The sequence below is a fragment of the Aethalodelphis obliquidens genome, unplaced genomic scaffold (assembly GCF_003676395.1).
Source record: "Aethalodelphis obliquidens isolate GAN/ISIS:26980383/991018 unplaced genomic scaffold, ASM367639v1 scaffold14, whole genome shotgun sequence".
Lineage (NCBI taxonomy): Eukaryota > Metazoa > Chordata > Mammalia > Artiodactyla > Delphinidae > Aethalodelphis > Aethalodelphis obliquidens.
The window spans coordinates 26,204,863-26,225,753 of record NW_020837958.1 but is presented as its reverse complement, the minus strand read 5'-3'; the positions used below and the strand labels follow the sequence as shown (position 1 = coordinate 26,225,753).

At 47.2% G+C, this 20,891-nt stretch overlaps 1 protein-coding gene across 13 annotated transcripts in view; it reads left to right on the top strand.

The window, feature by feature from the left end:
• The window catches only part of NAV2 (neuron navigator 2), an 856,213-nt gene that overhangs the window by 574,200 nt on the left and 261,122 nt on the right, over positions 1 to 20,891 (top strand). For all 13 annotated transcript variants that reach the window (XR_003434512.1, XM_027115202.1, XM_027115201.1 and 10 more), the window contains 2 exons: positions 11,315 to 11,432; positions 19,848 to 19,900. Coding sequence is in view for 12 of the 13 variants with exons in the window: in XM_027115202.1 (XP_026971003.1) it covers positions 11,315 to 11,432; positions 19,848 to 19,900 (171 nt within the window). In the remaining variant the exon portion in view is untranslated. The remainder of the gene's footprint in view (positions 1 to 11,314; positions 11,433 to 19,847; positions 19,901 to 20,891) is intronic.

The window sequence follows — 20,891 nt, the reverse complement described above, 5'->3', positions numbered from 1 at the left end:
TCTTGATTTCATGGGGACTTTATGTGCTAGGCAGTGAAGGGGAACAGATTCATTCGTCCATCCCATCTATTCGTCCATCTGTCTGTCCATCCATCTGAACGTTCACTGGTCTACCCCTCCATTTCTTGTCCATCTGTCCACCCATTGTCCATCCAGTCAGTCAGTAAGTGCTTGTTTATTGACCTCCTGTAGGGAGTCAGGCACTGTGCTGATGTTTCAAAGATGCAGAAAATTTGTTCTCTGCTCTGGAGAAGCCCCCAGTTGAGATGTGGACGGTTATAATAACCATGATGAAGCCACGTGCAAAGTGCTTTTGGAGCCAAGAAGAAGGAACGAAGAATTTCCTGTTGGGAGTGAGACAGTGAGTTGGGAATGGCTTTACAGGGATTGAGACTTGACTAGGCTTTTAAGACACCGAATAGGCATTTGCCAGGTGGTGGGGTAGAGATGGCACTGCTGACAGAGAGGACGGTGTGGGCAAAGGTACAGGGGCTGGGTCGCTAGGCACACAGGTGTGTTTAATTGTAGGTGCACCAGGATTTCAAAGAAGGGAGAGAAGCCTGGCAGTCGGGGCTGGTTTCTAGAAAAGAACATCCTGCCAAACGGAGGGGATGCGGGAGGACATGCCAGACCAGAAAACCCACCAGCAGGGACCGAAGGTTAACGTGGCACATAGCCTGTGGTGTGAGTGGTGGACCAGAGGAATTTGTGGGTTGGGGACATGGAGACGAGGCAGGAAAGGAAACTAACATTTAAAGGTTCCTGGGACTTCCCTGGCGGTCCAGTAGTTAAGACTCTGTGCTCCCACTGCAGGGGGCACGGGTTCGATGCCTGGTTGGGGAACTAAGATCCTGCATTCTGCATGGTGTGGCCAAAAATAAAAATAAGTTTAAAAAAATTCAAAGCTTCCACCTAGGTGCCAGGCACTGTGCTAAGGACTTTACAAACATTCTCATATAGTCCTCACAGTAGATAATAAATTATTATCCCATTTTACACACGTGGAAGCTGAGGCTCAGAAAGTGGCTTGCTCAACGCCTTGGCGTACTCCGTGTCCAAATGTGTGAGGTCCCTTAGGTCTAATATTTCTCTGTATGCATTTAACAATCCTGTGAAGAGGAGACAGACTCAGAGAGGTTAAGCAACCTACCAGAAGCTACCCAGGACTCCAAGGTCTTGACTGGACCTGGTAGGGCCAAAATCCTGGGGAGCCTGTGCCTAGGAAGCTAAGCTGAGGCATTTGGGCTGGACAGGAGCGACCGAGAAGCGCAATGGCCGGCATCGCCTTCCCTGCAGTCTGCAGATGAGGGGAACTGTGGAGGCTTGGAGGATCGGAGGGAGGCTAATATTTAAAAGGTCAGTTCATGACCAGATGGGAGGGAGGTCTGTGTTGTTGCCCAGGTTGTCACCAGCCCCTCAGGTGTGGCCACCCTGCCAGGCAGCTCCCACAAGCTCTTGTTGGGTTTGGGGATGTTTGCTGTCAAAGAGTGTGTCAGCAGCTCCCCCTACCCTCCACCACATCTCGTCCTTCCCTCCCTCCAGGCCTGCCTCTGGGGTGGGGGGGGGGCCTGGTTCCCATCACAGCCAGAGAGGAAGCTCTTGGGAAGAGAATATCTCTAATGACTAATGAACACAGGAAGGGACTGAAAATACTTGAGAAATTGCAAGTGGGCTCTGACATTTGGCGTTCTTGGAAATGCTGGACATTATGGTAAAAGTTATTCAGATCTTGCGTCTATGGTTGGAGTAGGTGAGAGGAAGTGCTGCAGGGGGAACCCAGTTTTATTCTGAAGGCACCAGTGATCATCTTCATCCTTACGTGGCCTTATCTGACTTTCCAGGGAGGCCCTCGGGAGACCTGGATGCACATGTTTTGTGAGAGCTGGTAGCCGCAGGACCAGGCTGCCTGGCTCAAATGGAGCACCACCATTTGTTAGGTGTGGGACCCTATGTACATTCTTAACCTTTTAGAGCCTCTGTTTTCCAGTATGTAAAATGGGGATGACTCATTTAGTCAACAGATATTTAGTGAGCACCTACTGTGTGCCAGGCACCATACTGGATGTTTGGAAAAATTCAGTGAGCAAAGCAGATGAGAAGTTTTGTTCCCCTGCAGCTGTCACTCCAGCAGGGAGAGATTGTAGATGAGATCACATGTAGAAAATGCCTGGCACACAGTAGGCTCTCAACAGAAGCACAGCCTCCCCTTGTGCACAGGTGGTGGCCATAGTGAGGAAACACGGGAAAGGACTGTGTATCCTGTCAAGTGCAGGGCAGAGCACAGCCTATCCCAGGAGGACAGAGCAAGCAAGCAAGGGGCATCCTAGGCATCGAAGGTGGGTCAGCGCAAGGTGTGGGGAAAGCGGGCACCTCCGTGCTCGTCCTTAAGATCTCACCAGCGCCTCCCTGCACGTTCCCCGGCCTGGCGTGTTATTCTAGAGGCACAGTTCCAAAACCTCCGGAGTTGCTGTGCACGCCCACCTGCGGCTGGTTGGTGTTCCCGCAGGACAGTGCCACCATTGTGTGGCTGGGGGACCCTTCCCAGGCCGGCCTGGTCCACTTCAGGCTGGAGGAACTGGCGGGCTTTACTCCTGAGCATTTCCCAGCCGGATACAACCCTGCAGTGGTAACTCCTGTGGTACCGGCGTTTTTATTTTTGCGGTAGTGACGCTGTTGTGAAATGATGTTTGGCTTGTGCTTTGGTGACATGGGAAAGTGTCAGCTCTCCTCTTGGATCTGTTAGGCGTGAGTGACAAGCAGCCAACTGTGTTCCCAGGGGCAGGCGCGAGTGACATTGAGGTGCCTGTTGCGCAACGAGCCTCACTCTCTCTGGCTGCTTTTCCCACGCGGCCGTGACGCTCACCCTTCTGTGGCTCACGGTTCCTGCGTGGGCCTCTGAGGAGCAGTGTAGCATCATTAGGAACCAGAGTCTCTGCTATCAAAGGCTGCATACTAGTGTGTGACATTGGGAAAGTCATTTCCCCTCTCAGAGCCTCCATTTCCTCATCTGTAAAATGGGGGAAATAATACCTTCCTCACAGGTGGGTTGGGAACTAAAGGAATCCATTGTTTGCCAAGTGTTCACAGCGCATGGCATCGTCTTCATGGTAATGATAATTGGCATTAACATACTGTGTGTCCTTACTATGCACTGGGCATTGTTAGATGACCTCTTTTCTTTTTTTTTTTCCTTCTCATCATCTTTTTTTTAAATTAATTTTTATTGGAGTATAGTTGCTTTACAGTATTGTGTTTCTGCTGTACAGCAAAGTGAATCGGTTATACGTAAACATATATCCCCTCTTTTTTAGATTTCCTTCCCGTTTAGATGACCTCTTTTCAATCTCACAAGAACCTGAATAGGGAGTCGACCCATTTTACAGATGAGGAAACGGAGGCTCAGACATAGTTTAAGGAACTTGCCTGGGATAACTCTGCTGGGAAGTGGCTGAGGCATGTCTGGAACCTAAGCAGTCTGACTCTAGAAGGTGCTTCCTTTATCAGTTCACCTTAGAATTTGGTGGGTGGTAGGTAGCGTCCTACCCAAGGCTACAGCAAGAGTGGGACCCAGCAGAGGCGGCTGCTCAGGCAGGGTTTGCTCAAGGCACCAGGGCGTACATGCAGCTCTGAGCACCTTTTCTGGACTTGATATCATTCAGAGGTAAAGTAGGAGGAAGAGTGGTGAGGGGAGTGGATGGAAATTCGGATTAGCGATAAGCCCTGGCCCTCCTCTAGTCACCTGCTGTGTGTGTGTGTACACGTGTGCATATCCCTTAGGGACAGAAGCATACATATGGGCAGGTGTCAGGGTGGCTCTTTGGTGGTTGTGCATACAAGTATGTAGGTTACTGCCCATTAAAAAGGGAGAAAACCAGCGGTGGGCTGCTCCCTCCCCCTGCTGCTATCTTCTGGGTCCAGACAGGGATGTATACTCCCTGGTGTAAACAAGATCCTGTGAACCATGTTCCAAAACGTATATTGAGCACAGGGGCTGGCAGTCCCATTCTGCATGTGCTCGCATGGGAGATACAGACCCCAGTCACATCTAGGTGCTCCTGGAGCCCAGCTTTCTAGCAGCCTCACCTGGCTAGAGACCAGCTGAGAGCCAAGAAGCCTTCCCTACCGACCCTCCGAGCAGCTCAGAGGGGTGCCGCAAAAGCCTTCCACTTAGGTGTTTTCATCAATGGAAAAGTCCTATCAAGGCTCTTGCTTGAATGGTACTTCTTTTACTTTACACCTAATTTTAAAGGACTCTGGGGTCTTTTAAAGACAGTCCAGCAACTCTGCAGCCTTAAGGGCATCCTTGTGTGCATCAAAATGCTATTCATAGTACGTCCATAGGTCATCAAGAGAACATGGAATTGAGTTAATTTAAAAAGCAGGGGTCGTGATAATCTATTTGGGAAAGAGTCCCTATGGCATAGTTAAAAACTGGCTTTCAGAAGTGGAAGCTCTCAGCAATTTAGAATGACTTATTCCCCCCAAACTTATATTAATTTGAATATGAATAACCACCATTTATTCAATACTGTGCTCCCGACACTGTGTTAACCATTGACATACATGTTTTCATTTCATCTGTAAAGCAAACCTACGTATCACCACCGTGTAAGTGAGGGCCCCCCGCGCTCAGCTGGCCCTGACTCATTGTGGGCCACCTGGCTGGTAAGAGGCAGAGCCAGATCTGAACCCCGGTCCACGCCAGCTCCTGAGATTGCAGACACACTGCCCTTGTATAATTACCGTGGTTGATGAAAAACCACAAATGACCTGAGTAATGCATCGGGAGATGGCAAACATGGGGTTGGAAGAGGGTCATTGACCTCTAGGGTGGGCATGTAGTGAGAACCACGGACACTGGGCAAAACTGGACTCTTGCTTTGAGAAAACAGGGAGCAGTGCCAGCGTTCAGGCTCAGCCCCGGCTGGGCTGTGTGGCTTGGATTGGCCTCTCCGTGCTCCCCCTCTTTTTCCAATGTATACGGCTGGGGACACCATTCACCCATCTGAATGTTTGTTTCAAGGCAGCGGTTTTAATCAAGGCAGGGTCTGCATTAAGAAAGGACATATTAGACTCTGATGGGGAGAGAGGGGAAGAGGGAAAAAGCCACCAGCTAGCTTCAGGCCCCTTACTTCACCCCAGGCAATTAAAATGATCTGTGGACATGTGGACACACCTGTTGGGTAGGTACCGGGCTCCTTTCGAGATGCTGGGGATACAGAAGTGAATGTGTTAACCAGCTTTGCCCTTAATAACAAATGGTGCATTTTGATTGTCTTAAAACTGTGACTACTTGAATAATCATTCTTTGTGGTATTCAGGTGCTGGGTGGACACTCTGTACTATCGTTGCAATATCATTTTTTGTGCTTCAGGACAATCAGAACTAAACCATTTAACCACACACTGCACAGTCATGGAAATGATGGGATGTTGATGTTCCCAAAGCCTAGAGTGGGACATTGAATGGAGGCCGAAGAGTTGAGTTCTCTTTACAACTGATGGACTGGAAACCACCTCAGATGCTAAATGACTAGTGTACTTGTATCTTAAATCTCCCCCCTGGCATTCCCTGCTAAGAGATACGTTGTATTCTTTTCCTCCTGGAACGGCTGTGGTAAAGCTGTCTGCTGCTTCAGGATCCATCAATCTGCGTGCCGGCATGTGGGTCTGCATTTACAGTTGTTAGGGCAATGACTTTGGGTGCAGTTATTTTATGGAATTTTGGGAGGTTTCTTCCTTAGAGCTGCCCTTCCCCCTTCATTTGAGAGCTAATTGCAGTATAAACTTGGCACCTTCCCCGTTGGTTCAACAACAGTGCAATTTTTATCAGTTTTCTTGTTACAGCTAATAATCAGGTTCTTTACTTCGCTTGATCTGTCAAGATTTTCCCTCTTTGATTTCAGCCTGTTTGATATGGAGTGATGTGGAGTTATAAGCAAACAAATGACACACTCCTTGAAATTCTGTCAGGGCTAATAAAGTGAATCAAAACGAATTCGCTCTTCAGCTGTCATTGTCTTCCTTCCCCTTTTTTCTTTTCAAACCTCTGACAGCAGCTCCTTTCCCTCACCAGGCGCTTCTGGGGCACTGGGTCTCCCGTTAGAGGGGGTGGGAAGAGTGGTAAACTCAGCGAGATGGGTCAGAGCCAGAGCGGGAAAGACTCCTTCAGATACTGGTGTGAAACGATTCTAGAGCCTTTTCCTCTAGAATCTTTTCTCTGGAATGATGTGATGATTTGGAGTTGGGGCTGGGGATGGTGGTTTTATTCTTTCCTGGAACTGTGTGGTTCTTTGTCTTGCCCATTTCTACTGAAAGTTCACCGATCAAGGATGATCAAGGGCTCCAGCGTAAAAGCAACAGAAGCCCTAAGTCTTTAGAGCTCTGCGGAACGAGAGGCTCTGGAGAAGTTGATTCTGAATGCCTGAGCCTTACAGAGGAAGCCCTGCATGCCTTAGCCCTTGCTTAAAATCTTCCAAAAACACAATGTTCCGTATTTGTTGACTTCCTGAACCCGATGACTAAGGATATTGTGAGTTTCGATGACTTCGATGACTAAGGATATTGTGAGTTTATTTTCCAAAGGTACTCCTTGGAAGAATGGCAGTCATTGCATGAGCTACTGAAACAGCGAGTGAGAGGGATGGGGCTGAAGTCAGTGCGTAGCAGGGCCCAGGAAAACTGTGTTTCTTAAAATAAATCTCGGCATTTTCTTGTGACTCACTTCTTCACAAAGTCGAGAGCTGGGGAGAGGAAACTCCAGATAATCAATGATTCTTGTTTGATGGGTCCTGATTAACGAGCTTGCACTCTGGAGTGATTTATTTTCTCTATTCCTTCCTCTTTTCAGTCGATAAAGAGACTTGAGATCCTGGTTTGAGGATTCACTGAGAGCTCACGTTAAGTCTCCAATGCAATCAGTTTCCCAAGGGTTTGCCCTTTTTCTGTCCATTCAGCTCAATGCCGGCAACCACTTACTGACCACCTGCTGTGCCCCCGCCTTGAGAGACGCTGTCTGGGCCCAGAGATGGACGAGACACCACCTCTGCCACGATCTGGGGGTGGAGTGAGGAGGTGGTGCCAGCAAACAGGTTCTCTGCTTCCTGTGCAGCTCGGGATGCGGTGTGGAAATGAAGGGTGACTTCCTGGAGGAACCAGCGTAGGATCGGAGTTTTGTGGGGTGGCCCCAGGTGGAGGCACTCAGGTGGGTGGGGTGGCAGGAGTTCAGAGATGGGGAAGTGTGAGGTCCAGTTTTCCTGAGGGTAATTGTAATTATTACTGAGCCCTTGCTATGTGTAGGCATATTAGGTCATTCCGTCCCTATGACACAGACTGTCCACTTTCTTCTGTAAAGAGCTGGACAGTAAATATGTGAGGCTGTGCGGGCCAGAAGCCTCTATCACAACTACTCAGCTGTGCCATTGTGGTCCGGAAGCAGCTACAGATGACACATGGGTGTGACTGGGCTCCCACAGAACTTTGTTTACAGAAACAGGTGGTCCCTTGGGTTTGGCCTGGGTCACAGTTGGCCAGTCCCTCCCTGCCTTATCATTTATTTGGTATAATCCCCATTTTATGGAGGATAAAACTGAGGTACAGAGAGGTGAAAAGAAATTCACATGCCAAGGGCCACCTTGACTTGATCAGTTCCCAAGCCCAAGCTTTTCACTTACCCACGCACTGCCTCCCCTGTGAGGTCGACGCTGGCTGGGGAAGAGTGGATGGATAAGACTGCCTTGAACTGCGGTGTGAAAAGTTTGCCTTTCATTCAGTGGGGAGCCATTGATGATTCTGTGAGCAGGTGATAGGACTAGAGCTGTGCTCTTGGAAGATTACGTTGGTTGTGGTATGTAGGTAGATTCGAGTTGGGAGAAGAAGAGCTCTGTCTTAAATAGCGTGGAGTAGAGAGGTTCAGTTCTTTGGCAGAGCCATTTCTGACCACTGTAGAACTTTCCAGGTTCTCCCCGGTATGCCAGATACCTGTGTGGCCTCCCCAGGGCTCTGCACTGTGTGTGCTGGTGGGTGAGTGGGAGAGGGTTACCCCTGTACTTGTTGACAGAAGCTTGCTTAACCTTGGCTTCCTGCCGGACTGTGTAGACACAGAGAGGGCTGGCTTTAGGGAGGATACGTCTATTTTAAAATACCCTTAGTCACCTAGGGAGGGAATGAGCAGAGGTGCCTGTATCTCCTCCCACTCAGCGGTGTCCTTGTCCGTGGCCTGTTCTCACCTCAGCTGATGGTTGTGGGGCAGGTGGCTTGAAGCTTTGGGATGTTCTCGTGGTCCCTCAGACCCTCAGGTGGTAGGATCCCTCCAGGGCTTGAGACATCACTGCGGTGTATCTCCTGTTGAGGGAAGATGCCAGCCTGGTATCACTCTCTGTACCAGCCTGGCCAGTTTCTGGCCTGCTTTTCTTTCACAGTCTCCTGTGGTTTGTGATTGCAGATGGGGGTGCTCCAGACTCTCGGAATTGTACGTTGTGAAAGAGAAGGGGAGTGAGTCTTCCAGTCATTTGCGTCCTGGAGGTTCAGGGTAGAGGCTGTGGCTGGTTTTGTTCTGGCCCATTTTATAATGCTGGCAGTCAAATTTCTAATATCCTTTTTATTTACTGAACACTTAGCATGTGTCACATTCTGTGTCCTTTATGTGTATGAACTTGTTTCACCTTCATAATGGTGCAATGATGTTGGTATTATTATCCCCTCTTGTAAATGAGGACACCCAGGCCAAAGGACACAGACGTAATAGGCAGCGTGGCAGCTAAGATTTAGAGCAGTCTGCTGACTCCAGTGCCCTCCTCTTGACCACCTGCTGCCTCTGCTTCCTGAGCCCCACGTGGGTCAGGTCAGGGGCTTCCAGGTGGTGCTTCGCAACCACTGGGTCTTCGCAACCACCTTCTGAAGTAGACCTTACTGTGCCCGTTTTACAGCTGGATAAACTGAAGCCCGGAAAAGGCAAGTGACTTGCCAAAGGGCATTCAGACAGCAGTGGATAGGTTTGGGGGTTTTATTTATTTTTAAACAATTCTTTCAGTGAGAACATAACAGAGAATGAGCCGAGTCAGTAGGATGGTGTCATGGAGGGGGTGAGTGCATTGAATAATTTATATTTGTATTCAGAGAAGCAGTGTTGGAGAGTGTCTAAGGGATTCTAGAGTTAATCAACCTGGGTTCACATCCTGGCACTGCCACTTCCCTGTGATCTTAGATAAGTTACTTTACCTCTGTACACTTTAGTTTTCTCCTCTGAAAAGTAGATACAATGATAACATCTAGCACAGAGAATGAGGATGAAATGAGTTAATGCATGTAAAGTGTCTGGACCCGTGTCTGGCATGTATTAGGCTCTGTATGTGTTCGTTGTTGTTAAGCTCCTACTCTGCGTAAGGCACTTTTTCCCGAATATGTTATATCACTCAGTCCTCATAAGAACTGACAAGTACATGGTATTTATTCCATTTTACAGATAAGAAAACCTAGGCTCAGAGAGTCAAACAGCTCACCTGAGGTCATACACCCGTTCCTCCAGAGATACATGTTGAGAAATTGAACAAAACGGACCCAAATCCCCACCCTGGGGAGCCTCCAGGGCTGGGACTTGAACCCAGGTCTTTCTCTTTTCCCTTGAATGTCTTTCCCTTTCTCTCTCTCCCTCTTAACAATTTCATCGAATGATCTCTCAGATTGGCCATTGTAATGACCAAGATGGCGCTCGATTTCCTTAGCCTTCTCAGTGCTTGTGAAATTGAAAATGATCTTGCTGAACTAGAGCTTCTATCTGACAATTTGGGAGTCATGAGGAAGGAAAGTGACATGGATTTAAGGATTAGATGCCATGGTCCGAGGTGTGAAATAGAACCGTGTTGTGGTGTGGGTCTCTGCAGTGGAAGCTTCGCGTTGGGGGCTGGGGGCTGGATAGGCGTCGTCTGTTCTCAGCGCTTGATGAAGTGGAAAGTGCACGTCTGCCTTGGCCCCTCTTGGGATGAGGCCTTCACGGTCCCAGGTGGAGCAGTGAGAGGTGCCGCCTCCCTCGAAGGGCCTATTTTGCAAGTCCAGGCCCTGGCCCTCAGTCCCCATTCCGGGGGCCTTGAAGGGCAGCACCCCACTGTGTGAGATTCCTCTGAGCACAGTGTTGGGAAGAGCGAGAGCTGGGGCAAGGACAGGGCTTCCACCGCTCTGTGAGTCACGCGAGATCTCGGAGCAGGCCTGATAGTGGAGATACAGTGATCACCTTCATCCTTTGGGTGGAGACATCACACGGATTAGTATGTGAACTGCACCTGCAAACACGGCCCAGCTGAGGTGGGATACTTCTCTTTTTGAGCAGGCGCGGGTTTGTATCCCTCCTGGGGAAAAAAAGGTGCTGATAGATAGGACCTGCATGTCCCCCGCAAACTCACAAGTCCACGCGTGAAACTTAGCACTCAGAATTGACGAGGAGGTTTTCAGTTTTGTTTTTGGCTTGTGTCATTCAGGGAGAAAGTTTTTAGGTGAGAGTTTTCTTGTGTTTGTTGGCTCTTTGGAAGCAAATACTCTTTGTGCCGATGATTCTGTGACTGGGAGGGGGCAGGTCTCTCCGTCCCCCAAGGGGGTCTGCTTTCCTGATCCCGTGATGACCCAGCCTCTGCTTTTCAGGTGCTGTGCACACCAATGCTGTGTTTAAATATATTGGAATTTGCTGGGGGGGGGGGGGTTGTTCAGAGAATCCCAACTGTGAAAAGGATGCCAGGCTTTTAAGTTAAACTGATTAAATTTGAGATGATCGTGAGGCCATTCACAACCCCGCTCACACGAGAGTAATTGAAGCGCTCTGTGTTTTGGTACTTGGCTCCTTCACAAGGGACCCAGGCTCCTGAGAACTCGGCTGACTCAATAGCCCTCCTTTCCCTGAAATGGCCCGTGAAAAGATGCCTGTTGGGTGGTAACCTCCCCATACGTTTTCTCAATAAAGAGAAAAAGATGGGAAGGGGCGGGGTAGGGCAGTGGGGCGGGGGAGACCTCGCCTGCATTTAGAGCCGCCGCCTCTCAAAGCCGTCTGGCGCAGACTGTTTAGTTCCGTGTCCCCTGTCCCATTCAGGCCTCGGCATGTTTTGAAGCTTTCTTTAGCTTTCTCCTGAGCCTTTATGGCAGATCTCTCAATAGGTGAAAGCCTGGCTCTGGCCAGCTGAATACCCCATGGGCACAATGCGCTGCATGTTAATGGCGCTGGCTGGCCCCAGACGGCTCGCCTGCGGGACAGTGGCTCCTATACCAGCCCAGCAGCTGCCTCAGATGGAATCTGACGGGGTTCCTAAAGTTGCCCGTTTGCTTTTTTGCAGATCTACACGGACTGGGCCAATCACTATCTAGCCAAATCAGGCCACAAACGTCTCATCAAGGATCTCCAGCAAGATGTGACGGACGGCGTCCTCCTGGCCCAGATTATCCAGGTTGTGGGTAAGAGCAGATTTTACGTCAGGGGCGGATGAGTTACCGTGGAGACCAGTCCAGACGGGGTCGGGTCTGGCACGAGGGACTTGGAACCCCGACATTTAAAAATGCAGTGTTTCTGTCATCACATGTATGACACTTTTTTTGACTCTGTCTTGTGCCGGGGGAGTGAGGGGTACCAGCTTGCTTTTCCTGATAAGGTCACCCACGTGGCAATCTCATCTTGATTCTCTGAGAAGAAAGACTAGCCCTGGCTGGGGGGAAATGCTGGTGGTTTGGGGAGGGGCTCTCTGTCCCCTTTCTTACCTCCTACCATCTTTCTGGCTCTCTCATTTCCCCCCTGCGATGGTGCTTTTTTGTGGATTACTCTGGCAATATTTAAAAAAAAAAAAAAAACGGCAATATGGGGCTGGTTTATTCCTGTGAACTCTAATCGGGTCTGAGAAATCAAAGGATCAAACTCCGCAGAGGGCTGGTTCTGTTTTTCATACTAGGGGAAGGGAAGTGGAGCGGTGGGGCTTTTAATGCCTTGGCTGTGTGCAGGAGGAGAGGAGTCACCCTGGGCAGGAACGTGGGTGGAGGCTGGGCACAGCTCTGCCTTGGGTCTTAAGGGAAGCACCCCAGTGGTCCTGCCTGAGAACGCAGAGCAGACCGTGGAGGCGGGAGGCCAATTAGATGGCATTAGACTGATGGTTGTCGCTGGCAGCTTCAGCGGCCGACTCATGCCGAAAGAGAAGGCAGAAAAAAAGAACAGAAGCCCCAGCCCCTCAGGCGTGAGTTCTTATGGAAAAGTTGCTTATCCTTCAAGTGAGAAGAAGCCTTGTATGGTTCTAGCTCTGCTCACATCTGTGGAGACTGTACCTAAAAATATAGGTACGTTGCCCTCAGGCGAAGATCTTGGACTTTGAAAGAGAAAGATGCTTCCCTGCTGTCCCAAGATTGAAGACCAGCTTCCATTGGTCCTCCTTCTCTTCTCTCCTTTGTCCTTCCTTCCCTGTATTAGTTTGCTATTGCTGTATAACAAAGTGTCACAAACTTAATGGCTTAAAACAACATCTATTAACTATCTCACAACATGCATTAACTATTTCTGTGCATCAGAAGTGCAAGCATGGCTTAGCTGGGTGCCTCTGCGAGGCTGCAGTCAAGGTGTTGGTCAGACCTGAGTCCTTATCTGGGGAAAGGGGTCAGGCTTACTCAGATTGTTGGCAGAATTCATTTACTTGCAGCTATAGGAGTGTGAGCCCTGATTTCTCCCTGACTGTTGGTTGGAGGCCACCCTCAGCTCCTAGAGGACCCTCTCAGCTCTTTGCCACATGGGTCTCTGAACATGGCCTCTGCCACCTCTGTTTCCCTGTCTTTAAAATGGGCACAGCCATGCCTGCTTTGTCTGATCTTGTGGCAGTCTTGGGAAATGCACAAGGTAGGTATCAGATATGAAATATGCTTGGATACCGGAAGGCGTTTCTGGATACGACTTGGTGGCCACTGCCTAGAAAGATATGTGTAGAAAGATGAAGAGGCCTCTGAATCGATGTCAGAGTGTCACGATCGATTAGTTGTGTCTGCCAGGGCCCAGCAAAGGTGAATGGTAACATGTGTATTGCACATTCACTAAGCATAGTGCTAGGGAAACGTAAGCTAGCACAGTTTTTAATCATTGCTCAGGAGGATGCTTCCCTGAATCTATTGAGATGAGACGAACCTCCCTAGACAGTGACCTTTCTGGGCCTGAACTATTGGACTGTGATTTCAGAGGCTCAAGCTAGTACCACTGATGCAGGCTGCCGCTCAGGCCACCAAGCTGCTTCCCCCCCAGCCCTCCAGGAGAGGCTCCCTCTGCCCAGGGACTCACTAGTAAGTAAGGCCAGATGTCAACACATGGAACTCTACACCTGACTGTGCCAGGCTCACACCCTCTGCTCTGGGTGTGGAGAACAGAGGCCCAGGATACGGGGAGATGAGACGGCAGCTAAACATAGGCATCTCCTATGTGACTTCTTCCCTAGACTGTCCATCAGCCAGTTCAGAACATTTCATCTCAGAGTGTCTTGTGAACACAGATCTCTTGGTTGGCGGGGCGTGGCGGGAGGGGACAGCACTCTGACCAGGATGCTAAACTATTAACCGCTATCCTCCATGCTTCCCCCACACATGTGCCTATAAAAGGAAAATGTAAAAATATATATTTGTATGTGTACGTGTTTTTAATATATACATATGTGTGTGTGTATATATACACACACACATATGTTTGTTGGGGGTGGGTGTATCTCTCTCTGTTCTCCTTAAGATTTTCCCAGAATTGGAGTCCTAGTGACTCCATCTTGTATTGGACAGAATTCTAGTGGTTACAGTTGCTCTTTGGCTGGAGAGCTCCTACTCATTCTTGAAAGGTCAGTTTCTCCCTGATACTTCCTAGCTCCCCCAGGCAGAGCTGGAGGGACCCTCCTCTGTCATCCTACTGACTGCTCTATTGGGCCCGGGTCTCTCCAGGCCTGGGTGTGAGTCATCTTTCTTTCTAGATGCACAGCATTTAACATGGTACCTGGCATGCAGTGATGTTCAAGAAGAGTTGAGGAGATTAGGGATGAGAATTTTATTCACTGCAACCCTTGCTTCCCTAAGCCTGGCTCGGATTGTTTCCAAAAGGTGGCCCAGATGTTTTCCCTTACCAGTATTTAGTATTCTTCTGAGCACTCCTCTAAACTGTATGTCACACCCTCCTCCTTTCCAGGATTCTGGTACAACTCTAAGGTTTGGAAGGGACCTTTTAAAAGCCTCAACCTGATGTGTGCATTGCTTCCATGAAAAGTAGTCAGCAGATGGGCAACTTACTACCTCCTCAACCAGTTCTAACGACAGAGAGTTAGAATTTTTTAAAAGCTCTTGTTTCATTAAGTCAAAATCTGCCCCTCCTTGGTAGTGTCTCCCTACAAGTACTAGTTCTGCCCTCCAGGGCTACAAAGAGCAAGCTAATCTGGGATAACTAGAGCATCAAAATAATTGAGGACCATTGTGGATTTTAACTGTGGAATAAAATAGGAATCTACAAATCTGTATTGATAGATACATACATAGATGATCTGTCAATGGAGAAGAGAGAACGCAACTGTTCGGGTGAATGCTGACTGATAAATGTAGAAGAGTTGCATGGTGAAGGTTAGTGAAGGCAAGAATCATCAATGGATGCTGAAATCTAGAGGAGAAAGTTTGATGGAGAGCAGCTATTTACATGGTCTCACAGTGGCTCTCCACTGATGGCTTATTAGCTGCAAAGGGAGCTATAGTAACCACATGGGAGAATGAGGCATCATGACCAGGTGATCGAAAGTACATCACTGGTGAGCAGCAGCTGGGTGTCACATGCTTCCTGACGTGGTACCTTGAAAAGAGTGCAACATCACTTAGTGTTGTATTGCAATCAGGGGTGGAAAACCTGAAACCCATCCTGAGGAATCTCAGACAAACCCAAATTGTGGAACATTCTGTTAAAAAAAACTGGCCTGAATTGTTCCAAAATGTCAGTGCTGTGAAAGATATAAAAGGCTTAGAAATTGTTCCAGAGGAAAAGAGATTAAAGAGACCTGACAACTAAATGTACCGCATGATCCCGGACTGGATCCCACACAGGGGCATAAAATGCTACAAAGGACAATTTTGAGTCAGTTGACAAAATTGGAATATTGGAATTACAGTAATGTTAAATTTTCAGAATTTTAAAATTGTACCATGAAATAATATCCCTGTCCTTTGGAAATACACACTAAGAGTGAGGGACATGATCTATGTAGCCTACACTAAACTGATTCAGAATTTTTTAACAAGTGTACCTATAGAGAGAAAGAGGGAGGGAGCGAGAGAGGGAGAGAATGAGAACGGATGATGCTATACGGGAATTCTCTGTACTGTTCCTGTAACTTTTCTGTAGGTTTGAAGTGACTTCAAAATAGTTCAAAAGAACACATCTAAATGAAGGTCCATCAAAACCTGCAGTCAGGGAGATTGTCCTTTGAAGGGACAACCTGTTCCTAGGCCTGGGAGGGAGGAATGTTGTGCATAATGATTAAGGATCTGTGTGCTATGAGGCCTGACCCATGACTGGGGAGCTGGGGGGCTGGGTTGGGAGGGTAGGAATCAGGGAACGTTTCCTCAAGGAATTTATCTATAAGCCAAGACCTCAAATTTGGAGTTAGCTGGGTAAAGTGGTCAGGGAGGGCTTTCCTGGTGGAGGAAATAATGCATAGAAAGGCTGGAAGGTAGAGAGTCAGAGGATCAACAAGGCAAAATAAGGCCAGGCTACCAGGTACAGGGCAGTGAATTCTGGGCTTTAACCTAAAGAACAAAGGCCAGTGATCAAAGAGTCAGTTTTCAGCTTGGGAATCTTACTCCCTCCTCTACTATTTCTAATGATGGAGAGTTGGAATCCTTTAAAAGCTAAGATGTGTAACATGAAGGAAAACCTTAGATGCTTTTCACAGACATTGCTCCTACCTAAGTCTCCATCTAGCCCAGATGGGCCCTAGGGTCTAGCCATCTCTTAATCCATCCATCCTAGGGCTGGTCTTACCAGATAGTGGCATACCTTGGGGCCCACGCTTTTCCGTCATTGCCTTCTGCCCATTAGGCAGAAAATAGACCTTTTGCTGCTGCCTCTTAGTGCCCTTGCTTAGTGACTGAGGGTTGGGTGTCTGTGTTCAGCCTCTTATTAGTATGATTATCTTCTTGAGTCATGAGCTGCCCGAAGCCGGCAGTTGCCTGCCAGCCCATCACGGTGCCATGTCCGTGAGTTATTAGAAAGGTTTGCGAGGACAGGATAAACAGCATGAATCAAGAGGGAGAGACAGGCCTCCCCGCTCCTGCCTACATTGCTGTCACGCAGGAGGATGCCAGAAGGGGTTGGAGTGAGCGAAGGAGAGAAGGGGCGGGAGACAGGGAGGAAAGAGGAGAGAGAGAGGGAGGGAAACAGGATAAACAAAGGAGGCTTGGCGAGAAGGAGGAAGCCAAGACAGAGAGGGGATGAGAGCAGCTCACTTTCCACCACCATTTGGGCTGCCCCTGAGCACAACCAGGAAATTCAGGCAACACGCAGGACTCTACGTTCTTTCTGTTGATGACCTGCTACCATGGCGTGGCCTTGGGTAAGTCATCTGCCTTTCAGTGAGGGCAGCCAATTTTGCTAGACGTTGGTAGGGCTGCCAGCTGCCCTGCACATGCATAGATGCCATGCATAGATGCTTGGGCTGTTGAAATGCTTGGAACCCTTCCGAGGAGGTCTTTTGAGAAGTGATGAGCTTGATCCCATTCTTCTCAAAGTGCACTGATGCTTTCCAGTTACTAACTTGTCACCTTGTGTGCAGACAGGTCGCCACATTAGAGATTTGCTGGAATGAATAAATTACCATTGGCACTTGAGGATGCCGGTTTTAATCACAGTTGAAGACTTTGGGGGACAAATGCCTTTGCTTCTCTGGTTATCTTCTCTGGGGCTGTAGCCAAAGACCCCCTACCCCGAGTTAATAAATTCAGCTCTGAGGACCAAGCTCTTCTTCCTTCTAACCAGCAGAATCGGAGCTGCTATTATTGCTCTAAGTATTTATGACAACCACAGAAATTCTTGAGAATTTAAGTTGAAGGAGAAGTATTTAAATTACATGAAATTGGAAACTAGGAGGTCCAGACTTTTTTGCATTTTTATTAAACATTTATTTTGAGTTGGGGCTGAGTCATTTGATCTCTTCCCATGTTTTCTTTAGAGGGTCATGAATAGGCTTCACCCCACTGGTTTATTTTGAATGTTGTAAGATGGCAGCGTTAGGCTTATAGGAGCCTAATGAATTCAAGGAGCACCTGACTGTGGTTTAGGTGACAGACCATGAAAAGGAATTAGGGGATAATTAGACCAAATCCCTTGGTTTTGTTTATCCAGAAGGTATATAAATAATCTTTAAAATGACTTCTCAGGATCATAGTTATCCATCCTTCACTTTAACGAGCACTAATGAACTGGGTGTTGGTCAGAATCCAGTGCCGTATGACTTTGGCCCTGATGAGTATCCAACTGGAAGATACCTTGAGTGGCCTTGATTCTCAAAAGCCGTATCGGTGTTGTGTATCAAAATCCAAGGTCAGAGTGCAAGCCTGCCATCATTTCCCATGTATGAAGGAGTGCCATTTGTCAAGGATCTTCCTTTCTTTCCACCTTCAGTACATACCTGGATATATATACAAGTGAAAGAGCAGCTGCCTCAAAATAGACAGTAAAACTTTGATTCGTTGGAATGTTCAGAATACTCCTTAGTTCCCCTCAACAAATACATATTGAATGGCTACTGTGTGTCAGGCACTGTGCTAAGCTCTAAGGTTATAGTAGAAAACAAAGCAGATGAAAATCCTTGTTTTTGTGGAGTTGACATGCTAGTGACACATTCTGGCTAATTGTATTTTCTGGTGAACTGAAGAACAAACATGCATGAGTTACCCCATTCACTGGGCATCCTTCACGTGCTTTCTAAAGGCTTTATGGCTCCTCTATTGGGAGTAGGGAAAAGCAGGTGGAGGAAGCTTCCTAAAATGCCTATCCCAGTGTTCTTAAGAGCTGAGAAAACTCAGTTGGCTCTCTGAAGACCGAGGTCTTCCCAGGTGGGTCATAAGCCTGAATATCTATTACTTTGGGCCAGTTCTAAAGATGGTATAGATCAGGCTGAATGTATACTAACCAGGCTGTCTCTAGTAATTAGGTTTTTAAATAATTTCCTGCCACTAGCTTGCGTTCTTATTTTTTACTTCTTAAGATAGAAACACTAGAGGAAAAAAACCCAATTGAGGTAACGGTGAGCTATATTTAGTTTCAGGTGTTCTAAAACCTTAGTGTCCTGGGACACTTTGAGTCTTATCCTTTTCAGACACTTTTCAATGTCTTTTCTCTTCATGGAAGTTTTACGTGTCATAGTCATTAAAATCTGATGTGATATATATATATATATATATATATATTTTTTTTTTTTTTAAATGCAATTTTGCGAACACTTGTCAAGCCCTAAGGATACAAGTGTGAAAAACAAAATCTACATGTCTGCGTAGCTGGGGGAGACAAGAAAAGGAGTTACGCATTAGATGTTACTTAAAAGCAAAGTAGAGGCAAGTCCGGGGTGCTGGGAGAGCAAAGAGACCTAGTGGGACTTACCCTTCTAGGGGAGGGGGCATGCAGTAAAGGGACATGGGATTGGGGAGGAATCTCATAAAGGCTTCACGGAGGAGGCAAGTCCATAATTCTTTACTGTGAACTCCTAGCTGAGTTTCTGGGCTTAACTTAGATGGAGACATCAAAAAAAGGGAAATTTTATTTTATATATTTTTGCATAGATGATAAGAATATATATTATTGGATTAATGATCTCTACCATACATAGAACACTCACTGTGTGCTAGGCACTGCACTAGGCAGTTTACTGGCATCATATAATCTTCTTCTCACAGCTCCTCCTGTGAAGTAGGTAGTATTAGCTCCATTTTATAGATGAGGAAACTGTGGCCCAGAGAGGTTGTGTTACATGGCTAAGATCACACAGCTGAGAAGCTATAAAGCTGAGCTTCAAACTGGGGTATCTTCGCCTCCAAGCCACTACACGTACTGCCTTTCTTGTAGCACTGTAGTTGCAAACTCAGATGTCTTGGGCTGTGTCTTGCAAGGATTCCTCCATACTTAGGATGAAATACATTCACCATGGGAAGCTGGGCCTTTCTTCCCTGTTATTTATTTGATTTCCAGCTTATTCAGTACAGCCTCTTTCTATCACTTCCCTAAGTAGGTAGGTAGGTACTCTTTTGACTTCAATAGTGTGTGTTCTAGATCTAATCTGGACTTACTGTATGAGCGTGGATGTGACATTTTTAAAGTCTCACTCTCTTGTTCTTCCATTGGCCACCACTTCGGGAATAGAATCAGGACAAACAAAAGCAATCTTAGCATTTCTGGCTAAAGATGGGGTGAGATGCTGTCATCTATGGCTTTTGTCCCCAGGAGCTGTGTTGTGGCTGGATGGATCCACTCTGAAGCACCCTATCTTTTGTGGGCAAGTTGCAGTTGCCTTTTTAAGAGCCTAAAGCACAGTCACAGCTCAGGCCGTTTCCCAGTCTCCAGACATTTCCACCATGCCCCATCACTCCAAGACTGTCATCAATGCAGTTGTCTCTGCCTTAGATGACAGCGACCTTGCCCCAGCTGTCCCTGGAGGGCGGCAGCTCGATGAGTAAGTCCTGAAGCTTGCTAGATGCGTCTCAGTATTTCACATGCCTGTGTTGGTTGGACAAACCCCAGTATGGGCCTTAGGATTTTCTTGGCCTCAGGGGTCCTGAACATCACTGCTCAAAGTGTCTGTGATGATTATTTATTTTTCTGACTTGTGTTTCTTTTTTCAGCAAATGAGAAGATTGAAGACATCAATGGCTGTCCAAAGAACAGATCGCAAATGGTAAGTGGTACATGGGCAGTGAGTGTTTGTGTGATGTTAGTAAGCCCTGCCTCTAAATGATATTGACCATCTTGAAAACATTCACACCACAAGCTTTACTCTGGGGGATTATATTAATGAACTAACAGCCATTTCCAAGTAGCCGTGGTTTGCTTCTCTGACATTTGTTGGCTTTTATTCGAAGATGGCTGTGATTTTTACGTAGGTCGTGAGACAGCGAAAATGGTCCTTGCTCTTAGAAACAAGTTATGCAGAACTGCTGCAAACATACCCTTGTTTAGAACTTGGGCTGATACGACTCTTGCTTTTTCCTCAAAGACCCACAACAATTTCTGTTTGTGTGTGGTGCTGGGGCACAAATGGAGTGATGGTATCATAACAACCATCAGAGATTGGGACGTGTGGTCTGATTGCCTTTAAAGGTTAGAATGATGTGAAATCACAACTGTGACAGGAAATGTGAAATGTCCAATCACATCCAGACCATTCACGACGTAACCTTGACAAGTGACATTCTCTCTGGCGTGATGTGCTTAAGCTCTGATATTATAACTTGAAAAAATCTTTAAAAATCTATTCTGTTCTTGTTGCATGTCCTGCACATAATCTTTGAATGAAAATTCATGATCACTGTTGAGTTCAGGGAGCATTGAATTGTGACACAATCTGAGTGCTTAGTTTTTCCTTTAGAAATGCTTTTCAAATATGAATACTTCCACAAAGATTGTATATTATCAGACTGTTAAGATGACGCTAATACCTGTTTAAAATATGAAGGTGGCAACTGAAGGACAACCTTTTCTCCTGGACGTTAATTTGCTTCCAGAAATCTAAGAAAAAGGCATAACTTGTTTTCTAACCTCACCCTCCTCCCTTTGAGTAGACACAATTGGATAGTGTCATTCCAGAACACACTGAAGTGATTGGCCTTCCTTGGGTTTACTGTTTAATTTTCTGAATTGTTTGTTATCCCAGTGAGTGGACAAGATAG